This window comes from Brachyistius frenatus, unplaced genomic scaffold (genome assembly GCF_029030835.1).
Source record: "Brachyistius frenatus isolate BFR_SWC_R1_liver_20210118 unplaced genomic scaffold, ASM2903083v1 Contig_327, whole genome shotgun sequence".
Lineage (NCBI taxonomy): Eukaryota > Metazoa > Chordata > Actinopteri > Embiotocidae > Brachyistius > Brachyistius frenatus.
Genome location: NW_027210926.1, coordinates 131,411 through 146,665, shown reverse-complemented (window position 1 = coordinate 146,665; position 15,255 = coordinate 131,411). Strand labels below are relative to the sequence as shown.

The 15,255-nt window shown below is 37.9% G+C and overlaps 1 protein-coding gene across 2 annotated transcripts in view; it reads right to left on the bottom strand.

Moving 5' to 3' along the window:
• Window positions 1–642: 642 nt before the first annotated feature.
• Window positions 643–15,255, bottom strand: part of espn (espin) — a 44,589-nt gene continuing 29,976 nt past the window's right edge. For both annotated transcript variants that reach the window (XM_069723425.1, XM_069723427.1), the window contains exons 12-14: window positions 6,412–6,490; window positions 5,085–5,106; window positions 643–2,820 (exon numbers count right to left, since the gene is read on the bottom strand). In XM_069723425.1, the coding sequence (XP_069579526.1) occupies window positions 2,676–2,820; window positions 5,085–5,106; window positions 6,412–6,490 (246 nt within the window). In that variant the 3' untranslated portion in view covers window positions 643–2,675. The remainder of the gene's footprint in view (window positions 2,821–5,084; window positions 5,107–6,411; window positions 6,491–15,255) is intronic.

Here is a 15,255-nt window from a genome sequence, read left to right as displayed (position 1 = left end):
TAAAATATCAGGTGTTTTAGTTTAACACAATTATAATCCTTTTGTAAACACACGAAGAAAAACTGTTGTCATTTTACTAGATTATGATATTCAATATATATTATTATTATTATTATTATTATTATTATTATTATTATTATTATTATTATTATTATATATTATGATATTCTCTCACGTTTGTTGACGTCCTTGTACCTGACTGGTAACAAGTAACTCTTTGGCGCATTCTGGTGAGCAAAGGGAGACATTACACTCGTCCCTCACTAATTTGTTGGCAAAATATCTAAAAGCAAAATTTTCCAAATCTACCCCCAAATTTGAGTTTCGCCGTAACAAGGATTATTTAAGAGCAGCAAAAAAAAAAAAAAAAAAAAAAATTAAACACAATGAAACTGTAGTGCCAAATGTAACATAAAATTCAGAACTTTTTTAATTGATTTTCTTGTGTGTATTTTTTTTTTATCATTAGTGATATTTTGTATTAACTGTACATTTCATTTTGAAGTGTAATTTCTCTTCACATCTATTATAGTAGCCCACTGTTTCATACTAGACTAATGGATTATGATAGATGTAACACAAACAAACAACAAACACTTTCTGACGATTAAAGATTTATTTTCTTCATTTTTGACAGTCTGAAAATATAATTATACATGAATTAGCCAATATTCTAAACAAGCAAGGCTGAGACATGTATTATAATGCAATCTGGAAACAATGAAATGACAAGGGTCTCTATATACAGTTTACATATATGTATATATATACATATATATAATTAAATGGCAATGACATTCACATCATTTTCAATTTCAATATCATATGGCATCCGATGAAAGTGAATTAGAATATTTCCAAATAATCAAACAGTCCTTTGTCATTCATAGTGACAGGATATGCTTGATACCCTTTATTTGTAAAAATGTAGCCCCAACTTAAATGAAGTAAACAGAATATTTTCCATCATGTGGGAATACTCCCTCACAAAGAGATGGTGAAGTTTACTTCCTCTTAAATGTCAGTGTGCAGATCCATACACTGGTCAAATTTTAAATCTATTTAGCCAAAAATATTCCCCAGATTTGCAAAATTTCTATATTTAGCCCAAAACTGGTGCACCTATGCCCAGCGAATGAGTGAATGGTGATAATACTTGAAAACCTGGAACTAAAAGGAGTTGTTTAGACCAGAGAAATTGTGACTGCTGCATAATAACCTGGTATGTGTGTTGTCTCTGACATGAAAAAGTCTGGTTCCTCCTATATATAATCAGATATTTGACCAAAGTATTAAAGTCAAGTCTTGAAAGTGGAAATTATTCCAACATAGGAGGCTTCATCTTAGAAACAGTACATTTTTCATGCTTGTGTGTGGCAGACAGAGAGTACTCTACAATCTGTAAGCAGATCTGCTTATCAAATATTTATCTTCAAGGTTAGTGGGACAAAGGCCAGAACAGAACACAGGACACAGGACAAACTGATGTCTTTTCTCTACTTTTGCAATATTCAGTGTGCAGATGAGACGAATGGTGTGAAATGCTGCATGTTCTGTTTTCTATTAAAAAGGCCATGCTCATATAGAAACCTAGCAGGAACTTTACTCACATTATTTGTCTTTTCTTATTTTTTTTCTGAAACTTTGGGGCCCCCAGGACAAGTATGCTTAATAATTACACCACAAACATGCCTGATATACATTATGCAACACATACACTCAGCATTTCACATTCATGATCACAAAAGTTTAACATTTAGGTCACATCGAAAAATGTAATTGGAACTTTGCCGCTTTTTTCAGTGAAAAATTAATAAAATTCAATTTGCACATCTACATAATCTTTGCATGATTTAAAACAGGATATTTATCAATATTCCAAATCTACAGAGAAATGACAACAACAAGCTTAACTAAAGAAACGGATTAGTTTGAGCAGCATTAAGATTTGCTTCTAACAAAAATTACAACGCTGGCAGTAAAATTAAGTCTAGAAAGTACTTCTATGAGTTCGATACAAAAATGTCATGACTAAGATAAAGATATGAAACTATCTACATACAGAATGCATTAGCTGCTTCATGATGTAACAAGCCTTTGCTGAGTATTTCTGTGCCATCTTTAGATGACACAACTGGAGCTATTAATTACATAAAGGTGAGTGAAGCTAATAAAAGGATAATATAAATGTAACAACAGGCTTTTCCCCCATGGCAACGATACTCACAAGTAACCTCTTTCAATCTATCATGAGCCTCTTAAATCTTCTACATGAAATATCTTCTAGTGATTTGCAGGAAAGCAGACAGATACTACAGATTATCTTAAATTAGTTTAAGACATATGCCTTTATAGCAAAATGTCTTAAGCACAGAGAGTCAGTGCATGACAACAGAATTGTTGTTAACGCTAAAAGACAGAGTTTGTGTCCATGAGACTTGCAGTGGGAGGTGGAGGATCACTGCTGTGTTTCAGCCTCACAGCCTGAGTGGACGGCAGCAACCACAACATATGTTTCTGGAGGCCGGAGAGTGACTCAGAGTTTAGGGGAGACAAACTTGTCCCCGCCATCCGGTGCGCAGTGTGAGATGGAGGATCGGGGGGGAGGCGTTGGTGTAAGTGTGTGAGTGTGAGGAGCTCTGCGGTGCAGTGGAGGGGGGAGGCGATCCAGTTCACTATTTGGATGTATCCCCTTTCTTCAGAAGGATCTGCCGCTGCCAGGGGGCCAGTTTGGTCTCATCGTAGCCCAGGGTCCGTAGTCGCTCCAGCTCCGTCTTCTCCTCCATGTCCTTCGCCTGTTTGGCCTGCTCTTCCACTTTTCTACGTGCATCCATGGAGAAATATTCAAAAACAAAACCGTAATGAGTATTGTACAGTAAACCAACACTATATTTTCAATGTATGAAAGTTATTATTCTACCTTTATTGTCCATTATGTCACTGAAGAAAGAGTGTTTTCATTCAAAACTAGTTATGCTTTAATAGGTCCCAGTCTTCTGGTTTTAAATTCTTTACAGAATGCTGTAAATTGCGTGATTTTCCTCCATTGAGCCACAAAGTCAGGTACTGATTTTGTACTGGCTTGTAGTTTGTCATCCACATTATCCCAAAGAAGTCCATAAGTCAGGTTCTTTAAAACTAAAATGGGGAAACCATTTTGTTTATGGGTTTGGGTTTGTGCTTTGGTAGCATGGTCACAGTACAACAGGAAAGACCATTTCTGGAAACACACATTTGTCTAAAATATGCCTATTATTGTTTGATGTACCAGTCTCAGTACTTGTTTGCTTGAGATTTGTCCCAACAATCTAGCCAAACAATGAAAAAGCACCCAACTTATTTATGTACTTTTGGTCTGGTAAACTGGGTTGTCCACATACTTTGGCAATAGTGTATGTGCTCCTTATGAAATTATGAAACACTGAAATGTTTTAAAAAAAATAATGACACTATTTTAACAGTAATAGTTCTGCAGTACCGTTTTTTTGTTGTTGTTTTTTTTTCATTTATTATGTAGGCCTGTGTGTGTGTGCCTGTATTAAGGGACACACATCCGTGCAATAGTAAATTCCACTAAAATCCCACATTGGTTAATGCCTATTAAATACAAAGGCCACTGTTTCATAGTACAAGACTAGGTCAAATCCATAGACTGTATATGGTCAAAACCCAGTATGGCTGGACCATGTATGAAACACAAGAGAGCTTTTAACATAACATGATGGCTTTTAATTTGAAACACTTCCGAAAATTTGCAAAGTATAGAGTGAATACCAGGAGAGGGTCATTTATATGGACTCATAAACACCGTAAACACGACCCCATTTGGAGGCAAACCCTCCCTCAGTCAGTGACAGACACCGGGGTGCTGTTGCGGCAAAACAAAAAGCTTCCATTGGCGAGCCAGCAGTAGGCTTTTATTGTGAAGAAACTACCGGAAATGGTATTTGTTTGCATCCGCGTAACAACAGACAGCTTTGCACCGCCTGGTATTTTAAGCTACATTACGTTAAGCACTTTAAATTTCCGCTCGCGTTTAATGATCACAGATGGCAGTGCGCCAGCATGCACACAAACAGGACCCTGAAACTGGTTTATCTGAATGTACTGCAGTACCATTTAAAAAAAAAAAAAAAGTTTCAGTTACACCTGTGATTTTACTGCACTAACTTCCGGTTATGATCACGTGGGAATTTTGAAAACGTTGGACACTGACAGCCGGTCGGGTCCGCGCCAAATGTTTGAGTGAGTTTTGGAAAAGACGGCGTTTGGTGGGTAACTGTCCTGCTGATTTAGAAACACTGTCATGTCAGCCAAACAGTTTGTTTCTTTTTGTTTCAGTCTACGACCCTCGTAACATGCACGAGTGCAATTACTTCCTCTGCAACAGAAGTTTAAAGGCCCAGATTGACGGGTGAGTTTGTGGCCTCCCGGCGGACATTACGCTTTTATGTTTAGCCCGCAGCTTGCAAACAATGTCGGCATGTATGGAAATACTTGGAAAACACTTTGTATTATAGCGTTTCTCCATTCACAAATATTTAGCCCTGCTGTTACCTTGTTTTCACACTGGATAAATTACATAAATTAACTCATTTTTGTTGCATTAAACTACATATTTATAGCAGTTTATTGTAAGTGAAACTAGGTTCAAACAGTGTATAGCCCAGCTGAAGGTATTTGAGTTAATTATGGATTTTAGTCTGATGTCAGTGCCAGCTGTGGTGCAGCGGTTCTGTCAAAAGTTTGTTGATACATCTCGTCTTTTTACAACATGAGGTATATGTCAGAAACGCGCAATATCTCTGACTCAGTCGAGTCCAAACAATCTGTAGGCTAATGCGGTATTGTATCATGTTGTATCATTTTATATGACAACCCTTTGTGATATTAATGTAAGGAATGGGACATTATGTGACCATTTTTGACCATGAGATGGAAACCTCGATCCCAGATTAATCGTCTAAACTCAATTTATGAAATTCTGGGGACTCCCCCCCCCCCTTCTTTTTTTCATTTATAACACATTTTATGATACATGTTATGTAAACATTACTGTGTAGAATAATATATAATTGTCTTACCTTTTTTGTTCCCTGTCACATCAGGAGGTTGTAAGAGCAAGAGGGAAAAGGTGTAAATATCTTAAACGGCAACAAGTTATACAAGTCAAAGCAATTAGGATGTGACTGTAAGGTTTGTCAATGACAAATTAAAAGGGAATTTTACGTGCAAAACATTAAATGGAGACAGATGAACAATACAACACCATAAAGATGAATAAAGACTGCTGAACAGAATTTTGTAAGAGCTTGTAACAGATCTGTCAACTTTTCTTTCAGACAATTATGAAAAACAAAAAGTTAGACATCTACAGTGTTTTGTCATTCAGACAAATTTGCATCTCATCAGCCATCTTGAGTTAAAGGTCATGTAATACTATAGACCAAACCCACACATGGCAGTCAAATTTAGCCCGAAGTCAACACAGCTACTTAAATAGACACTAAGCAGCTTTTTATTTTTAAAGGAAAACATTCTGTTTTCAAACTGTCTCAGCAAGTCTGTGGCTCAGTAAACTGTAAACCATGCAGTGATTCAATTAGCTTGACTTACATTACAGTGGGAAAGAAGTATACAGTATACTTGACAGACTGTGAGCACTGGGAGTGCTCTGCTAGTGTGGAACGTCACAAAATGTCAAAAGAAATTAATATAAAGCATGCTGTCCATTTAAAAACAACAACAACAACAACATCTGTTCTAACAACCCAGACTTTCTTGTGCATGGTCTCCGGAATAAATGGGATTTTTTTTTTTTTTTTTGTGGGGTAATAGTGCAGGTAATGTTTTCTTGACGCTTAATCTAGCCTAATATTGTTTGTATGGCACATCGTATTCAACACTTTCTGCAAAGAAGGGCTCTTTTTAATTAAAATGGTGGAACGTGTATGCTTCCATCAAGAGACTGTACCATCTTCAGGTTATTCCTGGCATATTAGGTATACTTCAGCATCAGTAAAGCTTCCAGATCTCCCCTTTTATGTGAAGTAGCATCAACCTGTCACTCAAAAAAAATCTGCATGGACTGTTTGATGCATTAGTGGAAAGTAAAACTCAGGCTCAGCTGCTGGAGAGGGAATCCTAACTGGTCCAGTGCATCAGCTACATCTATTCAATAAACAGGCCCAGAATTAATGTATGAAAATCTGCAAACACATGTTGAAAACGGTGGTCAGTTATAGCAAGAATCTCTGGTCCATACTTCCAAGGGTATCTTGGTAAAGATACCCAAACATAAGCACACTAACCATGTAGACACGAACATATGCATATAGTCTCCCACAACTGGCCCAGGATATAATAACATAAAAATCTGATGTGTACAGCCACACCTCATCGCTACTCACCTCTCTTCGTCCATTTTCTTCTTCATCATGTCTCTCCTCCAGGCTGGCAGTGATGCCAGGCGTGCTGCCTCGTCTTCAACCTGTAATGGCACACAGGGGTCCAGGGAGAGACAAAAATCGGGGCCCAGACCAGTCAGTACAGAGTTTTAACGGTAACAGTAGACCTCATATCCTGTTTTGCATGACCTCATCCCCTGATGACAGAATCATTTTATTTTTCTATAAATTTTAAGGTAAATATTGAGAGGAAATTTAAGTTGTATTGTAAACAAGAATTGTATAACATATATTTGGTGAAGGTAAAGAATTAAAAACTGACCAAGGTCCTTTAGGTTCTTTAGGTAGCTAACTATGCTAAATACTTGACCAATATCATTGTTAAATGCCCATAACAAAAGCAGTGCATTTACCACATCTTTACCTGTAGCACAGCATCAAACCATCCATTTTAGTTGGAAAACAGTCAAACACTGCGTTTTGTCAGATAGGGTTCAGTGATGTTCAGTAAGCAGATAAAACAGGTCATTAACCACAGATTTTACTACTGAAATACTTCAGTTTATGTTGTTTTATTGGGGAAAGTCATCAAAATAACTCGATAAACTTGCTTGCTGAAACTGAATTTAACTGGTTTCCTGGTGGTTGTGATACTAGTTGTAAGAAGAGCCTTGAAAAGCGCATTCAAATCTATCACTGTTTCATGCCTGTAGTGCAACATGAATCCTCACCAGATATTAAAGAAAGCAGGCAAGCAGCTGCATCGAGAGAAACTATAATGAGTTGTTAGTCCAGCCTATTTGTTTGTACATACTCTCAAATGTCAGTTTATGTACAAGTGGCTTTTATGAAGACTAAACACCTGACATTGTATTTTGTGTAAACTGATGAACTTGGAAAAGCAAACAGAGCTCACAATGTTTTCTTTTCCTGAAACCTTTTAAATGGGCAGGACAGTGTTTTTGAAGATGTGCTCTCGGTGTGCACATACGGTAACTGGATCCTTTTTTTCTCTTTCAGACTGTAACTGGAGGTGGAGCAGAAGGAGAGAAAGAGGGCAGCCATCTTGGATTTCTTATCTTTGCCCGACAGGATACATTACCCGTTTGCATTGCTTTTACTACAGGATTTCACTTGCCCAAGCAAACATGAATCCAGGTAAGATTATCTACGCAATTAATGTTTAATGATTCCCCTGGGAATTTCAGATCGCCAAAAAAAAAAAAAAAAAAGCAATAAGTAGGAATGGTAAAATGTGTATCGTGTTAATATTGGAATAAGACTATTCACTGTTGAATAAAAAAAATGGTTTATGTAGGTCAGAGACACATAAACTGCACCATTTGGGAAAAGGTCTTATTGAGCTGTCATACAGTATCTCTTAAATACTAGTGTGATATGTAGTTAAACCACTCAGTACTTACAGTTACCTGCCGTCTGTATTGATAACGAATGACGTCTTGAAACTCAAAACCCTGCACTGTTACTGATGTGCGCTGCTCATTTGCCTCACATTACATCACTCACATGAATACCTATCAAAGCCTCTATCACCACAGGTGTCTAGTGTAATAATAATAAAAAAGGAAATAGAGCAGTGACCTCTGACCTTTCTGTGGTAAGGTAATAAGTTGGAGCACTGCCTCACCATCCTAGCATTTCATTTCTGAAAAGAATAACTGCTGCAGGTCTGTTGCTTTAAAACTGAACGGTATCTCCAATAAATCCCATAACAATTTAAAAGTAAAGGCAACAATTTAAGATAACCTTTTTAGCAACAACAATACGCAACAATCAACAATTGTTAGAGTAAAAGTTCCACCACCCAGCCATTTTCCAACCTGATGGGATTTTTATTGGTTTTCTGGTCATGTTTGTGTCATCTGTCACCAATTGATTACATCCATTTGAGTCATAGTGAAGCCAATACTTGGTATTAGCCTGATAAACATCCGTTACCATCAATAATTGATGGAATAAAAACAAATCTATAATGGAGAAGCTTTTGAAATTCCCCAATGGTTCAGGGAAAACTTGTCTGACCTATGATTGTGCCTGTATTTTGTTTTTGGATTTTGCCCGTGTGAATAGCTGGATTCATCGGAGTGTGAAGATCTTTATTTACGTTTATTAGTCCTGTTAATCTGGCCAGTGGTCAGTCTTGGTAAAAGACAAATTGACCTTAATATTGGCCAATAGACATTGTTATCACAATTTCTCATATGCTTCTCATTGGCAGCAATTTATATATTGTAATTGCTAGTCCTCACGTTAGAAGAAGTACTTTGTACTGGTGATGTCTCTTGGCAGAACAGATCCGGTTGCCTCTTTAAGATGTATGTTCAGGCCAGATTCATGCCTGAAAATACCTCCAGTTAAATCAACTCTAAACTAGATATGGATCAGGATTTTTGAACAGTCAATAAAATCTCAAATTGTTTGGTGTGACTATTGTCTATTTTCCCTCGTTTTTACCAGCACCTAATAGTAATGTGTTTCTGACACCAGTAGATGGTGGTAATGCACCTAAAAGCTGTTTGCCAACTGCCATTAAACAAAAAAAGGAGAAGAAAAAAATATTACTATCAGGTATCAATAAAAGTGTTTGGTGCTGTGACAGAACAGAAACATACAAAGACTGCTAAAGTCCTCAAATAGTTCTGTGTGGACCTCCTCAAAAATTTTTTTAGGTGCAGTGCAAACTCTGCTAGGTAACACTAGTTTATATTTACCACTGCTATGCACAGTCATTTGAAAGCGAAGCACAGGTTCATCCATAGATCAACAATCAATGGCTAGCTTTTTCACCAGAGGAAGTAACTTTCATGTTAAACGTGCAAAGAAAACAGCATCCCTCATCTCAAGGATTATAGCTAAAGACATACTTATTATCATCTCTGTCAAAGGGGATCGTTTTACAAGTTTGGCATTTATTGAGGCCGAGTTTATGGCACTCTCTTTTGATGTGTGTGTCTACATGCAGTGGGGTAGGGTGTCTTTGAATAGTAGCTGAGTAGTTCCCAGCAAATACTTAATAGTTTTTTTTTTTTTTTGGTTGAAATGCCCATCCACACTATAAAAAGTAGGCCTATACTTTTTAAAACAATTTCTTAATAGAATAATGAGACATTCGTAGCACATGTTACACATGGATAGTTTGGATACAGTCTGGGCACATTCTGTTGAAACTGGTAAATGATTACAAAATCAATTGGACAAATTTGACCTTCTTCACTATTTGCATTATTTGCTAATTGTTTTTATTGCCTTGATTTTTGGACAATTTCCCAGTCGGTTGCACAAACAATACTTTAAACACAAATAACTTTCACTTTGCGGTGTGCAAGCTGAACAGATTAATCACGTAACAAATTGTAGTTTGTCACCTCGTTTACACTGTAGTATATGCTATTGTTGGTATTGACATCACACTCTTTATTCTCTGCTCTTTCCATTCTCCAAATAAGACTGTACATGAATACAAATCTATATATGGCTTTCAGTTTACCAGCCTTCCCTTTTGAGCCGTAAGTTTCACTGTAACCTCCTTATGGCTCTTTTAAGCCTCAGATCGCATGACAGCGGGTGGTGTTAAGAGGGTTATTTGAAGGTAATCTTGATGCCACAGAGCAGACACTATGAGAATAGTGTGGTTCCTCACAAAGCTCTGTGTTTGACAGAGGCTCTTTCATTGGTACGTACATCTGTATAGGTATTTAAGTTGTATGTTGGAAATTATATAATTTTGGACTGATTGCCACACAGAATAATGGTAATTAGAGAATTGTGTAGAAAAGAACTGCTGAAATCCTATAATCACAAAAATGTCAACAAACTTTATTTTTAACAGCAATGTAGAAATCAAATAATAAAGGAACACAAATTCAATTATGGAAACTGAGCAAATCTGTTAAATACACTTAAATTACAGAGTAACAAAACAATGGAATAAACACGATGGAACAATTATAAACTCAAAATTTGATGTTACCTTTAAGTTAAAGCTTTGAATAGTTAATGGTTTAATTTGCTGACAGAAATTTGCAATTTTCAAGCTCTGAATTGCATTTACCGTTCTGAATCATTTTTGTAATCTATACTGAAAGGCACACGTTGTATAAACAAAATCATCAGTTCACAGGTTTAAAAACAAGGAGCATTTTCTGAAATACTAATATGCCTTAATCTTTGAAAAAACATTACAGACCTAGTTTATTTGCCTTTTAGTTCAAGTAACAAGGACCCATTAAAATAATACCACTTTATCCTTCACTAGGTACCAAGAATGAACGGTTAAACTTTATTAAACTGGATTTGAATTGTGAAGTGAATCCCTTGCTTTTCTGATACCACTTTCAGACTGACACAGTAATGCAGGGGGTCTATTTTAATAGACCAACCCTCCTTCGTCCTCCTCCCGACCATGATTGGATATGGGCCAGACGCTACTCAGTTAATTATAATCAGTGTAACCTATGGACATTAACTAATCTTTGGTTCTGTCAACAGTGAGACCGGATGTGAGGGGTGTCTTGTAAAAGGGTCCAACGTGGTTCAAACATTTGTCAAGTAAACCCATGTCATATGTACTTAGGCTGTCTGACAGTGGTAAACGACAGTCGGTCACTGAAACTGTTTTAACATGAAATGAAATCTGAATTACTCAATATAAACCAAGTGTTTTACCTATTGTGTCATAAACAAATATGATCTAAACAAATGCACTACATGACTTTTATGGCAAATCTTTCCTTTTAAAACCTTGTTTTCCTCAAAGCAGTGTATCATGGCGATCAATCATATTTCATTCAAAAAGCTCTTGGTTCAACACAATTCAAAATTAGATGGTTGTAATAAATATATGTATCTTTTGACATCAAAAGCTTTCTTTTCATCTACTTCAGTATACAAATGGTAAAGTCAGTACAGCTAAATGGATGTTCTTTGCTTTGCTGCAACATGGCCTCAACGCTAAAACTCAGGATTCGTTTCCCCTCTCAGCACATTCCACTGTGCAGGTTAGTTTCCCAGACCCTGCTCTTGATGCATGTCTTTCACAGTTGTCAGTTCTCTCTTAGCCCACATACTTGTTAGATATCAAAAAGCTCAGCTTCTTTTTCTTTCCAGAAAGCAAAGCTTCGGTCAATGTATCGGATGATTTCATCATTGCTGAATTCTTTTAGTTCATAGATCACTTTAATTGAGTCTTCATTAGGTTCCTCTCTGGGTGGAGGTTTATCAACATGAGGTTCCTCTGTGATTTTAACAGTAACAAGTGAAACATCTTTGTTTGAATCCAGTCCGGAGCTTCCTCTTGTGTTCGGAGGTGTCTCAACCTCTTTTGTTGCATCAATATGTTGTGTACTTTGAGTTGTCAAGCTCAGCATATTGTCCTGCTCTGAACAGTTCCCATTCAAAACCACAGACTCATTTGATAACGCCTGCTCGCTGGGTTTTACATTCCCCTGAGCATTATCCTCCAATGAGCCCTTCAGGGCTTTCTGCTCAACAAACTGGCCATTGTCAGGTACGCCATTCATGGCTGCTGCAGGTGTTGGCGAAACGTTTGATTGTGAGGCTGGGAGGGAAGGTTGTGGTGATGGTGCAGGTGGAGTAGGCTGTGCATCTGGGGGTGCAGGTGCAGGAGGGGTAAGTGGTGGTGGAGGAGGTGGTGGATGAGAAGGTGGGGGAGGGAGTGATTCCAGCAATGGCATAATGGGCATATCAGGAGACATAGAACGTAGAGAAGCTGTCATCATACCTCCCCCATCATCCGAGTTGCCAAAATACTTGAGTTTTATGTCCTCAAAGCCTTCTGCCCAATCTCGCTTCCCTCTTTCAATTTCCTCCATGACTTCCTTGTGAAACTGCCTTATGACCTCCCATTTATGACTACCAAGACGGTCAAACATTTCATAGCATAAGAGGTGGCGGAATTTCCGCTCACTACGAGACATGTTCATTTCCAGCAACTGGAAGTATCCTAGCATGAAGAGGTCAAGGGTTAAGCTTTCATAGCTCACAGGTGACCCGTTGATGTGTGGCAAGAAGTGCTCTGGCCAGTAGATCATCTGGGCACGACTCAGCCTGCGGATCTGCCGTGTCGGCACCTGACTCATGATTGTCCTCCAGTGGCCAATCAGATTGCCTACTACCTGCTTTGATTTCATGAATTGGAGGAGAATGTCATCTTCACTCTGCATCTCCCCACCCATCTGTGCACTAAATTGGTTGTAGTCCTCCCAACCCACGTCTAAATGATTCCGTCTCCTGCCAGTGTATTTAGTCCCATAAGATTCAGAGATGGTATACTTCCGCCAATGTTCAAGGAACAGGAAGACGATTCTCTCTTTCCTCATTTCAATGCATTCCTGGACATAGCTTAGATCTGTCTGTACCTCCAAGCTTCTTGTTAGTTGATCGTTATTTAAGATGGGGTCTGCAGAAAGAACCTGGTTGAACTGTTCAATGTTATTTGGAGCCATTACCTCAACCGGAGCATATGTCTGAGGAGCATGAGCTGCAATGATCACTGGTTCTTCAACAAGTGGTAAGACTGATTCCTCCACTGAAGGTAAATTTCCGTTGGTATTAGACTGTAGGACTGCAGCAGATGTGCAAGGGACTTCATTCTCACAAGCTGTCTCTGGATGATAACTAGACTCGCTTACCACAGGGAGGGACCTCTTGCGTTTGTAAACCTTATTTGCTTGGATATCTGCAGAGTGCGACTGATTCTGAATTTCATAATTGGCCTTCAGGTTCTTCACTGAAACTCCACATTGCTTTATCTCTTTCTCCACATCCTCTCTTGTCGAGAAGGACTGAGAGCGTCCAATAAATCCATTGCTTGCTGATCCCGCTGGTTGAGACTGACTTGTGCTCACATTCCTTGCCTCTTCTTGAGAATGTCCATGACATATAAGATCCAAGATGTCTATTTCTTTGCCTCCCAGGGTGGCAAGAAGAATGGCGATACTCTTGAGCAGAGTAGAAATCTTACTGCACCAGGCTGGAAGATCTTCAGCTTGGCCATGTACCTGCTTTGGATTGACTGAGAAGTGCCCTTGATTGAGAGCTGCAGAAACTGGTAGGAGCTGGCGAAGCTCTCGCTCTAGTTCTTCCAGTTCCTTCTCAACTTCTGATACTTTGTGCATGACCTGCAGATTCTCAATTTGCTTCTCAATTCGGTTTAGGTCAGCCTCGGTCATGAGCTCCCCAAACGGTCCCAAAATGGCATTGTGGATATGGGAGTAGTGCCATTCCTGGGGCTGGTAGTACCCACTTGATGCAAACTATATCAGAGGTCAAAGGAGACCAATGGGACAAAAAAAGGGAAGGAGGGATTCCTTCAGCTCGAAGTTCCTGGTTATGAACACACGCTTCAGTGCAAATCCATCCTAACACACAGGATTTACATGGATTTAGTGGTGCAATGGCACTGCCTCATTAAAAGCACAAAACTTTCTACTGTGATTTTGAGTCAAAGAGAACAAAGAGTCCTTTGTCCTTTTTGAATTAATTGGCAAATTATATGTTGAATTGACCAATATTGGTACAAAGAGATTATTGATCCGTGTTGCAACAAAACTGTTTGAATGTTAGGCACTTGACACTGAAGATCTTTTACACCTACAATTGCTCATTCCCTCTTCACAGTTTCTTCATAATTTTTTTGTGTGTTATTGTTTAGTGTTGCTTGTTAATTTAGGGAGTAACTACATAAGCGCTTAAAATTTTACTGCCATCCTGTAGCTGATTATAATAATAATAATAATTTAAAAAAAAAATACTTGCTGCATTTACTGATTGTAACCCAACTATGACATAAAACTGCTATATAGTCTAACCCTACAGTCACAGTGAAACCATACTGGGTGTTATTAGAGAAGCAACAGAGTTGAAACCCAACTCGGCAAGGTCAGTGAAACGCAGGGTTTTCTGAGTAAGAGACTTGGTGTGGAGTTATTCTTAAACTATGAGGTGCTTTCAAAAACTGCCCCCAAAACACAAAATTTGATGGAGATGGCATTCTTTGTTTAGTTTTTTTTCTTCCTACCTTTACACCTACCTTTGCAACTTTAAGAGCAAAGTGCTACACAAATGTAGTTGTATTATTACACAGTTTTTTTTGTGTGCATTTTAGTTGTTATTATTAATGGTTAACATGTAGTGTGAATGGGTCCGGCATCACACCACTGAATCAGCATGTAAGAACTTGGAACGGCAAAACTCATCATCAAACACCAGCCCACACTGTGAATCAGTTAGTCAAGTGTGTTAATGCTGTGATGGTCTTTGTTGCAAAGTAATCAAGTCACTGCACTCCAGAAAGACAATATGAACAAAGACTATAAATCTGAAAAAAAGAAACATGCATAGAAGTGCCCACAGAAATAAAGAAATAATTTTTAAAACTGGTGACCATATGGATGTCTACATTTAGAGCTAGCTTGGTCCAATGTAAAGTTGTGTCATATACAGGAGAACATATATTGCAAAAATACTTTATGTTCAGCTTAGTTTCACACTTTTAGGCATTGCAACTGGTTTGATTTTTTTTTATTTTTTTTTTTAAGGATGCCAGTGCATCTCAACAAATACTATATGCATGTCAGCATCACGAAAAAGATATTAAAGAGAAAATTTCGACCTGCTGGGTCCTTTAAGAGTATAAAATTGCAATAAATTATTAATCAGTTGAACCTAATTAATCAAATCACATATCTCTAGAGTCCTTCTTGTATTACACCAGACTACCATATGTTCAGATTGCTCCAGTATGAATTACTAATCAATACTTTTTCTAAATACACATATTATTACCGCACACTACAGTGACTGTTCA